Source organism: Streptopelia decaocto (assembly GCF_964273445.1).
Source record: "Streptopelia decaocto genome assembly, chromosome: 1".
NCBI classification, from domain to species: domain Eukaryota; kingdom Metazoa; phylum Chordata; class Aves; order Columbiformes; family Columbidae; genus Streptopelia; species Streptopelia decaocto.
In genome coordinates, this window is record NC_138663.1 from 119799220 (window position 1) to 119819655 (window position 20436).

At 36.9% G+C, this 20436-nt stretch overlaps 1 protein-coding gene across 5 annotated transcripts in view; it reads right to left on the minus strand.

Annotated features, from left to right (window-relative positions):
* Positions 1-20436, minus strand: part of TTC3 (tetratricopeptide repeat domain 3) — a 66792-nt gene that overhangs the window by 42329 nt on the left and 4027 nt on the right. For 4 of the 5 annotated variants that reach the window (XM_082053781.1, XM_082053780.1, XM_082053782.1 and 1 more), the window contains exons 3-15: positions 19629-19674; positions 18305-18437; positions 17830-17917; positions 16525-16578; positions 13863-13986; positions 12843-12928; positions 11853-11947; positions 8980-9042; positions 6412-6466; positions 5554-5716; positions 5385-5433; positions 4166-4289; positions 774-828 (exon numbers count right to left, since the gene is read on the minus strand). In XM_082053781.1, the coding sequence (XP_081909907.1) occupies positions 774-828; positions 4166-4289; positions 5385-5433; positions 5554-5716; positions 6412-6466; positions 8980-9042; positions 11853-11947; positions 12843-12928; positions 13863-13986; positions 16525-16578; positions 17830-17917; positions 18305-18437; positions 19629-19674 (1135 nt within the window). The remainder of the gene's footprint in view (positions 1-773; positions 829-4165; positions 4290-5384; positions 5434-5553; positions 5717-6411; positions 6467-8979; positions 9043-11852; positions 11948-12842; positions 12929-13862; positions 13987-16524; positions 16579-17829; positions 17918-18304; positions 18438-19628; positions 19675-20436) is intronic. The other variant, XM_082053779.1, reaches the window with a different exon arrangement.

Sequence of the window (20436 nt, forward strand, 5' to 3'; positions counted from 1 at the left end):
ATAAGAACAATTTCTGAAGGTCACGGAAATATCTTATGCTTTCTTGGTTACAGCACATTTAGCAGGTGATAAAAAACCCAAGCAAATTCAGGGAAGGATTTCACTTTGAAGATCAAAACTCCTTGCACTTCACTTTCACCACAGAAAAGTAACTCTGGCACTGTGGGATTTTTAGGGGTGAGAGTTCTCTCAATAAAAGAGTTAGGTTGGGTTTTTTTAATCACTTTAAAACAAACAAACAAAACAACCAAAATTAAACACACAAACACAAACAATAAATCACATCAACTTATACCTTTTAAAGTTTGTAGCTAAAGATCCATTCTAACAAATGTTTTGTGGCCTCCTTCCTCTCTAACTGCAGGATTATTTTCTTAAGGGTGTATATGGAGTTTTTAGTAATCACAAATGAATTATGAATACTGAAATTACCCACACACTTCTCTCAAATTCAGATCCTTTTAGATCCCATACCTGTCTCAGAAAGAGGGAAAGCATTTCTAGCCTGTGACTCAGAATTCTACTTTTTAGTTCTAGTTTCAATTCTGAGTTCATCCATGTAAAGTAGATTCAAAACACAAAAGCATGATTGAAGTAAAACAGAAATACAGGAGAGAAGTATCTAAGTAACTGCATGCTAATAGTAAAGGAAGTGAAACATGATAGCTTACTGTTCTGAAAAAAATACCAGATACACTTTTGCTTATAACAAAAACAGCAAGGGAGGAACCAACTTGGACTTGATAAATAGCAAAAAAAAAAAAAAAACTCACTTGGTGGAAACTCCAGAGACCAACTTTTGCTTTCTGTTCTTTGGATGTCAGTCATCTAATGAAAAATATGTTAGTTTGGTTTAACAGAGATAACAGAAAACAAGCAGATATTACTCTCTAAAATTAAACGAAGAAAATAACTAAAACACTGACTTAAACAAAGAAATCACAATCATAATATGGTATATTCTGTCCCAAATTAAGAGGTAAAGAAAAAAACATTTCATTAATCAAAGTGTATTTGTACACGTAAACCTTTTTCCATCAAATTCATATCAATTTATATTATCTACCAGTCTGACAAATAGTAGCCTTTTTCGCAGTAATATTTATCCTAAGGGAAGATAAATTTACACAGACCTACATTATGAAGATTTTCATCGCATAAAAGCAGACAAAAGTTTTCATGAGACTGTCAAACATCTTTAAGCATTTCTTGTGCACTCAACAAATGAGTGCCTTTTCAACAAATGAGAACTTTCGTTTCCTTTCCTTTGCCCTTGTATGTTGGTTTCATCTTCCCCACGAATGAGTCACCTTTTTTCTTGATACACCCTTCCATGAAACCTGAAAGAGTTTCTTCACATGTGCATGCTAAATCATTTTGACCTTGCTATTAGATTCGCATTACTTACCATCTTGGTTTTTATATTATTTAGCTTATTAGCACACTTCATATGCTAAATGATAACAATTTAGCAATAACCTTACAATATTGATGGTAAAGACAATCAGAAAGAGGTACAAATGTTTCTTTAAATTAATAATTTGTGTGAAAGAGAGGAACTGTCTGTAAGCAAACTGGAAGTTGATTACTAAATTTTTAATTCCATGCTGTTACAGCAGGATTATCAGAGTCTGCATGCATCCAGCAAAACAAACCACTCAGGAAAATTTATGCACAGGAATAGTTTACAGGATCCCCTTGACACTGGACATGAGATAGGAACTAAGACAGCAACAGCTGGGAAATTCTACTGACATCCGCTAGCAAAAACCACCTAAAACAACATGAGCACCAACAAAATCCCCCAACTTTCCACTTTTTTAGGAGTACATGTTTGTTTTTTTACGGAAAAAACATATGTATTGGTTTCAGCTAGGATAAAGTTAATTTTCCTCATAGCAGCTATTATCGTGCTGTGTTCTAGATTTACAATTAAAACAGTGTTGATAACACAGGGATGCTGTAGCTGCTGCTGAGCAGGACTTGCACGTCAAGGAGTTTTCTGTTTCACACACGGCTCTGCCAGCGAGTGGGCTGGGGGTACATGAGGATTTGGGAGGGGACACAGCTGGGACAGGTGACCCCAACTGACCAAAGGGATATTCCACACGATATAATGTCATGCTCAGCAATAAAAGCTGGGGGAAGAAGGAGAAAGAGGGGAAGTTCTGAGTTACGGCATCCGTCTTCCCAAGTAATCACTATGTGCGATGAAGCTCTGCTTTCCTGGAAATGGCTACACATCTGCCTGGAAGCACTGAATTGATTCCTTATTTTGCTATGCTGGTTTGTGCAGCTTTCACTTTGCCTGTTAAACTGTCTTTATCTCAATCCATGAATTTTATCTTTTATCCTTAGGATTTTCTGCCCCATCCTGCTGAGAGGAGGGAGCAAGAAGCTGTGTGGGGCTGAACTGCCTACCAGGGTTAAAGAATGCCAACACAGCATGCTATTGTACTTTCAACAGTAAAATTACCTTCTAAAAGGCAGAATTAGAGGCTTTTGTTAGTGGATTTCTTCAGTCATCCTTCACTAGCATGTACCCTTAGTTTAAGTATTTTTCAGGAACAAAACTCAACCACTAGTAGAGAACGAAGTTTGTTCTATTAAGCTTCTGTGATAGATGCACTCATCTCTGACCAAACTAGCAGTAGTTTTGCTCAGGCTCCAAAGAAGGTAAAGGCCTAGGCCATGATCAAGCCATGAACTTCTCTAGTTCCAACCTATACGGTGACAGGGTGACACAGTGAGCTTTGACATACATGAGTTTAGAAACCAGAACATCAATCATGGGATTAACACTTAAATAGCAGTTGATTCTTCCAAAACTAATTTGGTCAAGGTACAAAGGAAGCCACAGGTACGAGGGGTCTCATGCCTATCTTCTGCATCGCATGCAGTTTGACCATGGGCCAATGACTTTATTCCATAAATATCACGGCCTAGGTGAGCTTTTTTTAAGCTCTCCCTCCTACGTAGCTAGCAGTATGGCAACCATCTCCCCTTGAGCTGGGACACCTCGAGGTTGAGAGACCCCTTACCAACTTCAGATCTTTGGTAAGTGACTGATATTGCACATAACCTTGTACCACAGAGCATTAAGATCTTGTATTGGTAATTCCAAAGTGCCATGATCTAGTAAATGGATTGAAGTTGGACCAAGGGTTGGACTTGATGATCTCTGAGGTCTTTTCCAACCCAGTCGATTCTGTGTGATTCATTATTATAACCTCTGTGCAGCAGAGTAATAGACAGAACTTTACCATCGGACTTCATTAAGCCTCACTTTTACAACATCTCACTTCAATAAACCCACTTTTGCTGGTATCTTTGGCAGTGGTTCTTTAAGCAGTCTAAATCTCCCTCACAACAGCTTCACTTTCTCTTTTAAGCCTTTCTCACCAGAAAAGTTAATGAAAGTGTAATAATCTAGTAGAATATTTGTGCGTGTAAACTGTCTTTTAAATTGAACGAATTCATCTAAAGAGTTACAAAGGGCTACTGAAATAATACAAGTCCATCTTTCATTTTATCACTATACTACACTTGATTTAAACACACCGGCCAAACATATATTTGAGAACCACAAAACCCCTAGTTCTAAATACAATCTAGCATTTTTCCCATACAAATGAAATCTGTTTACAGAGCATGAAAATAACGGTCTATAGCCACGCAAATACCTTAATGCCACAGTATCAGTGCAAAACGATGCTCCGGTATAGCAAAAGCTCTGCATGTGAATTAACTTTGGCTAAAGCATGTTCCTGCACTGAACTCCATTACACCAGTACACATTAACTGAATCCTCTCCTAAAGCCCAAGGGAAGCCGACTTTTGAATGCACATTGGAATGGGCAGTCAATCAAATCAGATGGGACTTCAATCTCACTGTCAGTAACCCCAAAGAGACCCCTCTCCTCCTCATAGCATCCAGTCTCCTCCTTCTCATTCAAGCAACTAGCTCCCACCTGTTTTCAAATCCAAAGTTCCAAACATGGACTTGGTAGTTAAATGTTACATAAAAAGTGCATGGCTGAGAAAGTACACAATTATTATAACACAGTGGCTGCAAAATTTCACCCACACCATTAAACAACACATTCCAGGGCAAAGAAAATCAAGACACTGTTAGTCTTGTAATTCTAGCTGTAGCGCAACTTACCATGGTATCCTGGTTTTGAGGACAATGATGATCTTTAGGATCAGACTGTGTTCTCTTTCTGCCTTTTTCTATTTCTTTTTGTTCTTGAGAGATTATTAAATGAGACTTTGAAGAACTGTCGTCTCTGATGTGTAAAAAGAGAAAACCCTAGTTCTTGCAATGTTCATGTCTTTTCCCCATATTTAAAACACATACCATAGATGTATCACAAAAAAGCCAATGATGAATACAAGAAGTTCACCCCTCATATAAGTGTAATGGCGTAAGCATATTTAAAGGATTTGATCAAACAGTCATGTTTTATACCTTCAAATTGCACAGTCCAAGGCTATGCAAAAATCTAACAACAAAAAAGCACACCATTTTCTATAAAAGGCACAAGAACTGAATTACTGCACATTTATTTAAAAATAAATATAGGTAATTAATTTTTTTAAAAAGCAGTCTTGCCCAAGGCCACATTCTATTTGTATAATATAGGAGGGGAAACAAAACTTTAAGCTCTTCCAGAATTTTCAGGCTTACATAAAGCTGTTTAGTAGTTTACTTACTTGACTGTTTTTAAATGACAGGTAGCACAGGTAACAAATAGACCAATAGAAATCAAAAATATCTTTCAGAAAAATGCTTAATACAAGAGTTATGGCATACATTGTAAATTAGCTGAATCTGGGAATATGGATTTGCTTTTACTCTCTCTCTGTGCAATGCAAAAGCACAGAATGGATGTGGCAATACCAAGCTTCTACAAATTTGCATGCACATTCATTTTTACCATTCCCAGAATGCATTTGCTAGCATTCAGATCCTCAGATCAGCTTAATCTCCTAGTGAACTTCATATAGCAAAGTTCATGCCCATTTTTTTCTGTTATTGCACTGACATTTTCAGACACTAAATTTCCTCAACAGTGAAGTACTTCAAGATGGACAGACAAAAAACATGAAAATGTACCTGTTTCCTGTTATTTCCAACACAGGTAAAACTTCAGGCTGAAGGAAACTACTTGGAAGTAGAACACATCTCAAGATAGCTTATTTAGTTCTTAAAAGTTCTCTTTACTCCTAGGCTGCCCTCTGGTTGCAGTTCTGATTTTTTTTTTCCTTCCATTTTTATTTACTGATAGATAAAATTAAGCAATATCTATGCTATGCATTACTTAAACCTTATACTAAGCATTGCTCACTAAAAAAGAAAAGCAAATTGGACAGTTGCTTACTTTTTTTCAGGAAGTGACTTCTTTGGTTTCTGTTTATCTTGTTTAACACCTATAAAAATTACATAGGAAGGGAAGAAAAAAATACACGGAATTAGCTACTTTCAAAGGAAGGTTACCAATGAAGGAATTTTGCTATGTTCAAGGTAATCTTGAAATCAGAAAAGGTTACCATTGATTTCTTCTAATGTCTTCTTTAACTTGTAATTTTGTTGAATAAGATCCTTAAGTCCATCAATAATGTTCCTGCATAGTTCCTGAGCTCTCTCATTAGCTTTCAAAGCCAGTTCATGTTCCCCCAGTAACGAGAGCGCCTTACAGAAGTGGTAGTGACCCTATATGGACACAAGTTGGAATTTCAAGCATTCACACAGAGAGGAAAACAACTTATGTAAAAAACAGCTGCAGTAGACAACACAAAATAAAATTTATCATACTCAAAAGTTATCTCCTCCACTTGTTTCAGGTCAAATGACAAATAATCAGAGTTTTCAACAACTCAGCACACTGAAACAAAAGGATAATTCACTGGGAGTAGCAGCTAGCCTCTATCTTTGCAACATTGCAAGTTCACTTTTTCCCCTAATCTCAACTACTACTTTGCAATTTTGTAACTACCCCTTATTTACTTTTCTTTAGGCCAACAATACTGGGAAATACATGTTGATCATTAATCAAGATTTTTTTTACTGTAAGGACAACATATATTCTTTTTAAAGCATTGTGATAACACAGCTATGTCCAATAATGTAATAAATGTTTTCTTCTGCCTACACATGCAGAGAACATTGTGTAACAATGTATGAAAATAACATTTTAAATATGAGAACACAAGCAAACTATGGTACTTGGCTGAAGAAACAGAATTGTTAGTCCACAAAGTACTGTGTTCATTCTACTCTCATTAGTGCTAAATGCAGATGAGAACATCTCACATCCACCTGGGTCAAACCTGTAATTCAGACTTTTAGTTCTTACCTTTGTTTACAGCGCAAACAAAAGACAATTTTGAAACGTAAATGAAACTAACCTTTGGCCAATTAGGCTTCAAAATAGTGGCTCTTTTTCCATCAGCAAGGGCTCTCCTTATTAAAGGGAGGAAAAATAAGGGGTTTTATTATTTATATTTCAGAAAAATCTACAGATCAGATATACAAGGTGCTATGCAAATACAAAGTGAATAAAAGAACAGTTAATTCACCTGTGTAAAGGCATGGTCAGACAATACTACTCAGTTGAAACTCACCTGGGTTAAAATGTTACAGTCTCAACTATTTCACGCATAAGGTATTTATTCCCTTCCCTTCTTAACTGGGTTCCATCAAAATGCTCCTTTAAAAAGCAAAGCCTTACTAAAAATGATTGAATACTAAGCCAAAATATTTTTACAGAAATCCTATTAGAGTAGTTACATTATCATAGCTAGAGATTTGAGGGTGCAAGTATTAACTACTGAGCACTGAAAGACAGTAACCTCCAAAATTCCCAAGAACTGAAGCCCAAAGAATATGGTCAACTGACTTTTCATATACAAGGTGTCATGGAATAACCAGAATTACAATTTTGGTCAGGTCAGAAGAGAAGCAAAGTATCCTTACAGCTCCAGGATAGAACAGAGCAGCAGTGATGGCCTCTGTCGATAACCAATGCTGGCCAAAAGCGGGCAGTTACAGAGTTCACATAACTCTGGGATACACCATTCATTCTCCATGGAACTACAGCTATGTGTCACATAAACAGAATATAGTAAACTACAATAAAGAGTGGTCACGCATGGATTACTTCAGATTAGGAAGCTTACAAATACCTCCCTCCTTCAACAGCTGCATCACGCTGCCTCAGTGGGGTCCTTAGAAAATGTCTGCAGTGAGACCTAACTCGAGAGGCCTGAGAACACCTATCAGGCATTCACTGTTTTACCTCCATAAAGGGAAGGAACATGAAAAAAAAAATCTTGTTTCACATGAAAGTGTTCATAAATTGCCTAGTCACTATCACTGTTTGTTGTAATAGTTATAGCAGAGGAGCTTGTACAGAGGGATCTGAAGGAGGAGAATGAGATGCTCTGTGGTAACAAAAGCTGGACACTAAAGAAAAGCCTGAAAGAGACAATTTCAGGACAGCAAGCATGTTTCACACAGCAAAATTATTCAGAGATTTCAGGAAGAATTCAGTTAAATGAAAGCAAGTTAGAACAAAAAACAAAATCCCCTCCCCAACTTAGAGAAACACCAGGCAGTAATGGCAGAATCTAGAGAAGTGGCAACACATTTTAAAAAACTAGTAATTAAACAAAAAAAAAAAAAAAAAAACCAAAAAAAAAAACCAAACCACAGCAGAACTGGTGATTAGAATGGTAGAAATTGCACCATATTCATATTGCAAAAGAAGCAAACACAAGGAAGAATTGCTTGAGTAAAAGATAGATAGCGAGGTACAGAACCTCAAGACAGTAAGAGATTATAAAAGGAGTCAAAAGATCAGAGAAAATTGAAGCACTTGTTTTGTTCTCTATAGCATGTGCTGTTACACTTTGTTTTCATCCGCCTAGTCCTTCCTGCAGTGCTGCCTTTCGACAGCCTGGTGCAGTGCTCAGCAAGTTGCCCCCGAGCCCTGTCGGAAAATCAAAACATGAGGCTGAGCTACCCTGAGCAGTCCCGTCCCACACCAAAGTCTGGGAGGGAACATGACCACTGCCTCTCCTCACAGGCTCTGAAAATGGGAGGACTAAACATGGCCTGCATAAAGCCACAAACTCTCCAGCAGATGATCTGGAGAACACCATACAACTGTGTAGTCCCATAATGCAGTATTGCCACTGCCAATAGCATCCATAAGCTCTGTACTGAGTTCGCAGAGTCTCAGGACTGAGGCTTCTTGGAGTTGCTCAGGCTGAACTACAGCATGACCTGCCAGTTGCTTTCATCTACTTGGTTGAACTGTGACAGCAATTTGTCCAATTGACCAAGTGTCTACCGGTGACTTGTTCTATTGTTTGTCTTTGTGTGGTACAACCATAGATTTAGATAGAGACATAGGATGCAACACAAATCTGTACATGGACGAGATGACAAGAGATGGGGCACAGGCCTGGCACAGACCCCATGGCTGTAAACAACTAACCACTGGTCAGTTAAAGACATGCTAGACCTGGACAAACATAACTTTAAGAGTAACAAATAAAAAGTAACATGCATTGAAAGTGCCAAACTTCAATTATACTAACAATAAATTCTTGGGTTGGCTTTACATAAAAGTTATAGGTATCCACAAGACTTTTAGCTTAACAACTGGCTTAAGGAAAATAACCCCCACATACACACTACTGTCTTCTTCAAAAGGTTTAATAAAAATCATTATACTCACTAGTACACAGGGTTTTTTTTTCCTGTTTTATACCCACACACACAAATTGTAAATGGTATTACAGACTGCCAATAGATACAGCTAATTATTCATTTTTCTAAATATCAGTTTTATAAGGTAATCACCATTACTATATACTTAAGTTTTAAAAATACTATTTTCCTAAGTATATTGCAAATTTTTAACTGCCCATCACCACAATATTTTAGATTATAAACAAGGGGTTACTTACTTGTATTGCCTTGTAAGAATTAAACAAAGAGCTCGGTTTCCATATAGAAGATGGTTTGCAGGACTTTAAAAAAAAATGAAAGTTAATAATGTGTAATACTTTTTAAAATCTTCAGGAGAAAAAGAAAAGTAAGTTTTCAAATAATTGTCTGCAAGCACTCTAGCATCAGCAATTACATACAAGCTTCCTTGAACAGTCCCATTGATGTACAAGTTAAGTCACTAAGAATATTAGTTTTAATCATGTAATGATTTGTAAGATTTGGGCCAACCAATTCAAACCAATTCAAATCACCCTCAGCCTCCTTTAAAAAAAAACAAAACAAAACAGAGAGGACAAAAAAAAGGACAGAGATTTAAACTTCTTCCCCAACTCACTAGGCTCTGACAAACAAAGCACAGCTCAAATGGGGCAAAGGTATGGCTAGTATGTTCCCTACAATCTCAGCTTTGTTTAAAACAAACCAAACACCATTAAAACACCAAAAAAAGGCTTAAAAAGGTGGAAAGCATGGAAAAGCTAGCTCAACTGTCACATACATCCCATTTTATTTTGTTCTGGAATTCCTAACTTTGAAGACATAATTAAATCAAACACCTCACAAATGCTTCTAGCTCACTGGGTCTACAGCTTTTTCATAACCCTCTGTCAGAAACTGCAAAGGATAATGGCTCAAACTTTGTGGCAAAACCAGTTCTTCCAGCCACAGAAGATGGGACACCCCTAGTGGCAGGAGATGGGAATTGTAATTTACAGATCAATCACAAGCTAACGAACCACGGACAAAGACCAGCTGGCTGACACTGGAGGCTGGGGACATGTTGAAGGGCATGCAGCCGCATGTCCTGGTAGACCCAGCATGGCACTAAGGGAAAAGACTTCGGGCACCCTTCAAGGTGGCCCGAGACCCTTTGTGACTTTTCCATCGTTCTCAATTACCCCCCTCCCAGTGATGCCTGCGCAAAAGACCAAAGACGAGGCAAGTGGGTGATCCAGAGGACCATAAAAAGCTCATCTGAGCAAGCACTGAGCTGGCAGCCACCCACCATCCTGAGGACCACCCCGCCCACCAGTCTCACAGCCAGCAGGAACTGAACAAGACACTAGAGGATGCCGCACATCGTTGCATCCAACACTATGAACCCCATCATACACAAAGCAGAGCCATAAGGATGGTGAAATCTCTCTCTCTCTTTTCTTTCTTTCCTATACCTCTATTCTTTTTCTTTTCTTCTTATAAGTAATACAGTAACATAAGATTAACAGCCCCACATGTGCCATAAACTTTTATGTTTACCAGTTGAACCTAAAATAATGTAAATCCTTCTGCCACCAAATCATTTGGCAATTGGGCCAAGCTGCAAAATAAGTCTTTTGTTTACAGACCTTAAGTATCCTGTATACACTTTTCCAACCAAGGGGACCGACGAACCTGAGTCCCCTCTCCCTGCACCCATACCTCTGGGTGGGACTTGACACCCTCTGGTCAGGCTAAGCAGCAGTTCTAAAGAGCTAAAGAATTGCACCCAACATACCTAATGGAGAATGAGAGGAGGGAATCAGTATTGTAAGCCAGCAGCCATTTGAAAGGAAGCCAAGGGAGGATGCAGCTAGCTAGGGAAGGTGTGTGATGATGAAGCAGATTCAAGTCAGCCCACACTGGCAGATTGAGAAAAGGAAGACAGTGCACAGAGGGGATGAAGGATTCCCTAACTGGCAGACATCACTGAGCTATCCTTCACCTAAGGGTCTTAAGGATAAAGAACAATTTCTACCAAATAGCTATAACAACAGCTCAGCTCTACAGCCACCTGGAAACCATGAGGCTTCCTTTGCTCTTTCCAAGCAATAGAATTTCCTTTGCTCTTTCACTGAATTCTGATACTTCCTCCCCATCATCAGCTGCCCTGAGCAAAGCCTTCTCAGCCTGCTCCCTCATCACAGGTACAGTCACTTCAAAGTCAGCCTACCCAACTTTTCAAGGAGGCTAAAATCAGCTTGAATTTGGGATTTAAATGTATCCTACTCTGTGACATAAAATCTGAAGCAACACATCAGCAAAATGCTAATCCTTTCAACTGCACAATCATAAAGCTACAGACTTCAAAATGAAAAAGTAAAACAGTTTGCACAATGAGTATTTTATGAAAGGTGGGACTTAGTGAACTTCACCATATTTCACACACACCAGAACTTGTAAAAGCAGCATTTGCATGACTACAGCACAAGTAGTGACTACACCAAACCCGCATTCTGTGGCTAATTCATATTATAATACATGCAGACCACAGTAGGGGGATAAATGTTTTATATGCATAGGGCAGAAATTCTCATTTAATCTCTGTCTTCTTGCCCCTTTAGACAGCCCAGGAAAGTCCCCAAAGCCTTTCAGCAAATGACTTTTGAGAATAAATTAAACAAGACTTCCAAAAGGAAATTAAGCCTGTTGCATACAAAGTTGTCAAGAGCAGATACTTAAAAATTTGTTCTTGTTCACTAGTTCTGCATCATACATGAGATGATAAATACTTGCAACAGTTGGCCATACTGTTCTGCTGGAAGAATATTTAGCAGGGATGATACCAAAAGTGGCTGTTCACACCCAATAACCTGTTTCCTATCAGATTTACCACACTTACTGTTAGTAATTTTAGATCAGTTTTAAACCCTAACAGGACTTTTGGTGCAGTAAAAGCATAAACAACCACTAGCAACAAGAAATAAAATAAAATAGAACAAAAATGTATTACATAGCTTTTTTTTTTTTTAATTAGGAATCATTTGGCCTATAAGTAGATTGGCTCATGCATCAGGGTAAATCTGAATAAGCTGAATACATACAACACACACTCGTAAACCATTTTTGTTCTTACCAAAATTCTATGGCTTTAGTGTATGACATTATAGCACGATCAAAATTTCCTTGGGAAAATTCCTCATTTCCTTTCTGTTTCATAGATTCACTGTTCTGTGAAATCAAGAAAAAAGAAAACAAACACATTTGGCAGCCACTGTAATTAAACTCAGTTGCAATGAGAAGTAAAGAAAACATTTAGCAAGGGGCAGCTAAGTCTTTACACTTGCAAAAACAGAACGTTACATATGCACTATTAGTTGTAATTTAATGCTTTTAATTCATTGCAATTAATAAGCTTAAAAATGTACAAATGGAGATGTTACGCAGACAAGAATACAATGACCAATAACAAAAGAGCAGGACTAACTCAGAAGCTCTCCTGGGTTCCATAATGTAGTCATCATCAAAAGCGAGCATGTGTCAAATAGCAAAGCAGGCTGAGTACAGCATAGTTCAACTAGTTCCCTACTCAGCGCCTTTCAGCATAGCTCCTGAACTACTCAACTGTAGCAAAGACACAGGAATTAACTAAACTCCCACTGAAAAAAACAAACAACAACAAACATCTACACGAAAGAAACATAAGGCAAAGAATTTGAGAGCAACTTATTTCTGTGTTAAAAAGATCAAGTTGAACAATCATCTATCAATAGTAACTGCATTTCCTTGAGGTTTTTTTGGCGGTAAGGAGGGAAACACTCTCCAATATACACTGGACACGTAAACAACTAATGTTCAGTTTTTTAGACCAGGATCTCTCAAAATCACTATTTATGTCAGGATGGTTACTCACTCAAGCTTTTGAAACCTTTATCTTTAATCATTTCGTCATTTTTATAATCCTTGATAATTAAAAAAAACCACAAAACAACACAAACAAAACCAAACCAAAACCAACAAACAAAACAAACAAACAAACAAAAAAACACCACAAAAAAAAAAAAAAAAACCAAACCACCACCACACAAACCCCCCCCCACAAACACATTCTGATGTTTTCTCTCACCTTCCTACAGTTTTCACAGGTCACAGCTTTAAATTCTTCAACTAAATTACAATCTTCCAAAGCAACTTTGGTAATATAACGCTTGCCTGTAGACAAAATTCAGAAAAATACAATGCCTGAAGAAGCTACCAAAGATGAAAAGTAGGGTTTATCTTCTGCTGCTAAGAATCATGCTCTGTTTTCTGACAGGAAGTGAAATTTGACATACCAACTAACAGAAACAAATTCGGCAAAAGAAACATTCAGAACAAAAGGATTTATCTATTATTGGGTAAGCCCAAAATAATTGGCTGCAGACTGTAAAACATTTAAGCACTTCCTTAATTTCAAGCAATCAATTGAACTCAATTGTTTTTTGAAAGAATTTCCACTTTGAGAATTTGTAGAGATTTGTATTTTAAAGATTTTGTATTTGAGTATTTAACTATAAAAAGATTCTTCTCCTTATATGCAAGTTCAACTTCTACCACCCTATTACTTACCACAACAGCTGAGTTAGAATGCATATATGCAAAAAGTAAGACCACAATACAAGCCACCTCACACCCATCAAAACCAGCAGATCTAGGAGCTTTCTGTCACTTCAGCAGAAGTTCTCTGCTAGTGTTAATGCTTTACAGTAACTCCCATGAGCTAATTTTTGAAATATGACTAATGTGTCAGTATTTTGACAAAATCCTCTGCCAAATGTTTAACGGAAAGACTCAAATAATATTTCAGGCAACTTTCAACTAAGTTAAAGGACTACAGGGTGCACATACAGGTCATAATGGACACCAAAGTGAAAAAATGTTCTGAACTCCTGTTCAGAAAGAACACATGCATTGTAATTACAACCCACATACAGAAGTTCAAGGAAGAATCGGCTGGTTCAAATGAGAAAAAAACAAGAAAAAAAACTCCACACCACCACCACTATTTTTCCAGTCACTTCCAGACTAACAAAATGCATACAAACATTAACTGTGTCATAACTACTTGAATTTTCTCAGCATTGTTTCTTCAAAAGTTCATACTTACATTCAGCAAAGAAAATTTCAAGATGCAACCAACCAAAATCACCAAGCTTCTCCAGCCTTTCCAGAATACTGACATCACCCGTGCATCTGAACCAATCAAGTGCATCCCCTATATCAAAGAAACCCTGTTTCAGTTGAAGGGAAAAAAAGAAAAAATGGTAACTAATACTATACAAAACCAAGTCTTAAAATAAAAAGAACAAACACCGCACAATCCAACAGCCCATTGACATAGTGGAAGCATTCCATGTAAATATAAAAGACAATACTACTGTAGCACTTACACTATGCACACGTTCCCTATTTGTTAGCCTTTGAAATAGACAAATGTTTAGAAATATAAATATCTGGATAACTTGAGCACAGCATAATACAGCATATTCACAAAATGAAAACAGTCATTCTTTCATCAGGGGACAGGGCTGCCAATCAAATTATACAATTTTATTTAGAAACTTCTTTTTAATGACTGTGCACAAAACTGCTTCAGTGTGAAGCGACAAGCCTGATTTTAAAAAAAGCCACCAAGTTCTCCAGGCTGTTACACATGGAAGCCAGGGCTAAGACTTCATTCTGCAAATCATTACTTCAATTCAAACTAAATTTAAATTGTTTGAGCTACAGAGCTTTATTTCAAAGAGAGGGATTGAGTGAAGAATGCCCATTGCCTGGGATACTCCCACATTATCCGGGCCTGCAGATTTTCAAAAATAATTTAAGAACCCACGTGACTAAGACAAACCTCACTAAAAATACAGGAACTGGGAAATCCAGCAGTAACATACAGTTGTACCTATTCTGCTTCTCCTATTGCTACTCTGAGCTATGATACTGTCTTCTAACTTCAATGTTTTTATTTTAGCTTTTGCAGTTAACCTACAGAAGGTAGCAGAAACTAGAAAGTGGAAAAAAGTGACAAACAGAGGAAAAACAAGAAAGTTCACAGTCCAAAGTTTACAAGCTGAAAAATGTAATTAGTATAGTTGTACTGTATACTGAATTTGATATTGAAGATGGATTAGCAAGTTTCCAAACCACACCCTTACTCAGCCATTCATAGTCCTTCAGAATCAATCAGCAACACTATTTGGGAACCTCATAAAAGATTTCCAACCTGTCTCCAAGGAGGAGTACTTTTGCATCATTTCAGCGATCAAGCTTAGCCCACTTATGGTCCTGAAGCCCCATCATACAGCACTGTCATTGCTAGTAATAGGCCACAGACTTTGTACAGAATTTGCAAGACCACAGGGCGGCAAATCATGGGGCTTGCTCCGAGCTTGTCCTGACCTGCTTAAAGCTCAGTTTTAACTGTAACAGCAGTTTTATTCTGACCAGGTCACTATGACTAATTTGCATTACTTTTGTATGGTAAACCAAAGCTTTCCCATAGACAGCAGTAAAAAGTAGTTATTTTTGCTATGACTAACATCATGTAAACAGAAATGCAAACCAAATATGATAGAGCACAGACCATGAAAATCTTAGACACACACAATGCAGTTTAGAAGAGTACAGGCATGGAATAGTAAAAGATGTGGCACAAGCTGACACCGGAAAAACAATGGATATAAACAAGTGGCCAAATAAAAAAAACAAGGGCTGTACAAAATTGGGCAAAAGAAGTTTCTAACATACACAAAACATACTATATATAGTAAAATCATATGTAAGTTAAACCTGCAGACCAAAGAAAATAAAAAGCAGGGTATAAGAGTGCACTACCAAATACAAGAAATGAACTTAAATAGATCCTAGAATGAGGAAGAAGAAAACATCAACAGCAGTCCTTGCAACAAAACACTCCAGGTACTGATGACTATACACCCAACCCACACACACAAACACCAGGCAGAAGCCACTCACTTTAGGATCCCATGGAGCAGTACAAGAGTGAACACAACCCCTTGAAAAGGGTCAGATACTAGGAGAGCGTATATTACAATTTTAACTGTATCATCATAAAAGAGTTATCCTTTTCAGCTGTATTTGTTTCTTCATTTTCTTTCCTCTTCTGCAATAATTAATTTGGGAAGATTCCAGTTATACTAACAGTAACTTCTTGTCTTTACATATAAAGCATGTTTGCCTTTTGCCTGTACCTAGACTTCTGGCGTAACACACCAGCACAGAAAGAAAGGACAAAGCAAAACACACCACAGAAACAGAACTGTGTGCTTATGGGATGGAATCTAGGAGTCCTCAAGACAGAAAGCAGAGAGAGCACTGAGACATCTCAAAGGAAAAGAACCTTCAACAAGAAGCATTAAATCTGTGAGAAAGCAACAAGGAAAGCCACCAGCAGGTACCACCACAGCTGATACTCGACCGCTGACCTGGGCTTCAGCTACACAACCGAAACCCACCCACCACGCTGCAGTAGTAACTTCCAAGAGAAACCATTTATTTTCAGCATGTGAACTACCCCTAGAGTTCTCACTCATTTTGGTCTTCTTAAACAGCCAACATTTATTTCACAGTTCCTATCACACACAGATTTAATTTTGTGGATCAGAGTTGCAACAACTGGTAGCCCCAGCCCTATATACTACATATTCCCAAAACTACTGACTCTATTTATGCAAGCATTTTAAAATTTTGGATATTTGTACAAATGTTTTGTAAAGAAGCCTTCCTATTAAAAAACAGTTTAAGAAACTTACATTGTGTATTCTGTTGCCAATTCTCAGTATGCCACCGATAATAGGTGGAACGTTCTGGAAGAGACATCGAAAACAAATGAAAATCAAGTTACTAAACTCTCATAACTTTAGTTTCTATCTGCTCAGATTCAACTCAATAGCATTTTCTGTTCTGCTTGAATGCAGTATCATTTGGACAGTTGCTCTGGTCCATTTCAAAGTTTCAGGATATATTTTTGTAATCAGTAGCAAATGTCCTACCATTTTTGTTGGGAAAAAAAAAAAAAAAGTTGACATGGAAATAGAGAATGGATGGATACTATGACATCTGGTTAGTAAAGTCAGCCACTTTAAACACTTATGCAGTTATCAACATATTAATACCAAAGAACCAGTTGATACATCCAATGAAAACAATACAAAACAACAGTATTTCCTCTCCTGAGATCTTCTGCTTCTCCAAATAAATTTTATTATTGGATATACAATCTTTTACATGGAGAAGGAGATATAGGCTGAGGAAGTAAGAAGAAGGAAGCAGAAGTAAACAGGGGAATGGGAATATACACAGGCACAGGCTCTTGCATATAAAGATCAAATGGGAGACTACCAGGAAAGGAAACAGTACAAAGAACCCATCACAAAGTGGGAGAACTGCAGGGACATCCTGAAGTACAAGGAGGTGAAAACAGAGAACTTGGATGGCCTGAAGGAAGAAGCAGCAAAAAGAGCACATGGAAGTATGAATCCACAAGATTAATAAAGTACATTAATACCTAATCATAGAAAATCATATAACAGTAAGATGGACTGGAAAAGTGTAGCTTGGGGTTGAACACAGAATTTCAAGCAACAAATTTATTTAAAAGCATATCATATCTAAATTAAAAAAAAAAAAAAAGAAAAAGCTCTTCCCTTCAGTTGCCAAGAACGTTTCTTACATCATTCCTCTGCACTGTTAGTCTTCTGTTTCAAGTCAGCAACAATAGCATATTTAAACATAATTTGTTGAATGAGAAAAAAAAGTATCGTACATCAGGGAATGGTGCATTTTTTCTCACTGATATGACTCTTTTTCTTTGCAATTTACAAGGGCTCCAGTCAACTGTATTATTGACTCTGCAAATATTTGTAAGTTATCCCACCTGCAATAAAGCCTGTGACACACTTTCTTTAAAGAAAGCTGCAACTCAGCTATCAGATGATTTATTCATTCCAGCAAAAGGAAATGTCTAATTTAAGATACAATCCGAAGCTGCAGAACATACAGAATTAATTTATCTATTATATGTGAAAACTTACACTAAGTTAAAATACAGTACTTACCACAAGTTTTTTCATTAAATCCACAAGGTCTTCCAAAACCTGTAAATCACAGAGTCTCTTCCACTTTTCCTCTAAAATCTGTGAACTGCTTAAAAACAGAACAAGTTATTATTTAGAAAAATAAAATGGTGTTACATAGTCTTAATTACTAAATTTATGGTAATCAGATCTAAACAAAAGCAGAGTTACAAACTCAAATAAAGGCCTTCAGAGACGGGGAAAAAAAGCTGCAAATCTTTGGTAACTTTTAAGTGCTTAAATATACTCTTAGATTCCAAACTTCAGAAACTCATTGTTAGTATTTTCTTCTGTACATTCAAGAACTATGTCTTCTGACCTGAACCAACCCAGCCCACTAGTAAAAACAACATTCCTGCAGACAATTTAATCACTACAGAAAGTATACAATGATCTTTCACAGGTAACAAAAAGAAATGTAAAGGCTGATGAAACAACTCTGAGAATGATTACTTACCTCCAACCAGCTACCAAAGAATCACTTTCACAATTGAAGAGAAGAGGCCAAAAGATGCGTATTTTAATAATGTTGCAGTATTCTCTTAATATGTCAACTGGCTGATTGCACCACACTTCACAGGGATCAACACCTTCAAGAAAACAGTTAAGAATTTGACTACACAATTCAGGCATTAAAAGAAATCAAAGTCCAAATAAACATTCAAAAACATCAGTTATTTCCATACTATTATTCCTAAGTACTATCTAACCAAAACAAGAAAACTTGAACACTCTAAATACATCTGTCAACTTGAGGTTTTTCATAAATTGAAGGAGATGAGAGAATTTATATGGAGGTAAGAACAGAGACCTACTGGTAGGCTTTACATTCCTTGCTCAAGGAATTGCCTGTGTTCTGAATTGTATTGACTATAAATGAATAAATGCAGCCTGGTTCTAATGAGGAGCCAAATAAGGGCTGTGATCTGTTTAATGGCTATGAGAGATACTATTTTCAAGATAAAACACGACCCTCTTCTAGCTCTACCCATTTAATTATTTTCTACAATAAAACCAGAGTAGTGTGGCACATAGCAACATGGTACTAAAAGATCAGCAAAATTATTCTTCTTTCTCCAGCGGCCATTAAGTGTATGATACATGGCTCATTCAAAAATACAATCCATTTCCTTCAGTGACTGTCTTTAAAAGGTAAAGATCCTTATTAGAGTACTGAAGTGGCATCAAGTACTCTCAGAGCAGAAGCAGTATTATCTGAGAGTCTATATGCAAAAATTCATTTTACACAGCTGATTGCATTCATCTGAGTTTCCTATGTATCTCAGGTTACCATTTGTACAGCGAATACAGTTTTGAAGAACTTGACAAACTGTTGAGCCACAGTTGAGCTCTTCTACAACTATTAAAAAAATAAATATATAACTGCAAAACTTTACTTATAGAGATCAACTTAAAGGTTTCTTTACACATATATAGCTAAAACATAGCTACAACTAAAACACGGGTAATGAACACAAGCGTTAAATCTCCATCCTCATAACATTAATTTACTGCATGTATGTGCATATTATTGACTATTTACACTGTTCTCACAAATGTAAAGCAGTGCTCTGAATATTACACTAGGACAAAAAGATGAGAATTCTTCCAGTGTAAAAGAACAAAATAATGCTTTTGCTCAGAAATAATAATTTTATACTTATTCAGACAACAGCAACAGGAAAAAAAAAAAAAAAAAAAGTGAAATAGCAATCAGAAGGTCCAAGCAGGGCACAAGAAGTGCATTACAAAGTTAGGTAATATTGGTTTAGTTTACATACCTGTTTTAGGCTTCTGCTGTGATCGCTGTACAAACACTCCATGACTCTAAAGATAAATAATTTTTTTAACATCGCATATCTTGTAAATATTTCACAATAACTAAAGCAACAATTACTCAATTGTTTCTAAATATTAAACCAATATAAACTGTTTACATCAGGGGAAGGGAGGAATTGAAGTGATTTTTACATTCCATCACTAATTCCTTTCCTCAAGAACAAGTAATCATTGCACATATTTAGACCAGCATAAAAGATGGTACATGGTTCTATCCTCATAATCAAACAGCATGACCAAATAGGAAACAAATCTATAAGGCAAAGTATTTGGTACTGAGCAGTCTGCTTTCATAAGACATGCTCTTCAGGGGGTTTTAGTTTGCACTGGTTCAAATCTAGTCCCATAGGCAGAACACTCATTCATGATTAATGCACATTACCTATATTCTTAAAAGCACTTTCTAGACTAGTTTCATCCCCAATGAATCCCACAGCTCACTCTGAGACCTCCTCACAACATAAGGCAAAACATGAAAGACAGGTACAATTGGGACATTTGCTTCAAAAGCATTTTCCTGATCCAAACTAAAATATTAATTCACAGACACTAGTCAACAAAATTAATAATAACTAAAAATATTTAATTAACTATTATTGGCTACAGTTCTTTAGTAATTAACTAAGATACTCATGCATATACCATGGACCTAGACAGCAATATTATCTCTATGTACCTACTAATTCTGAACAAAAGGTTTTTATAAAATGTTAATAATGTTCATTCAATGCCCACCAGCATCTCGTTGTC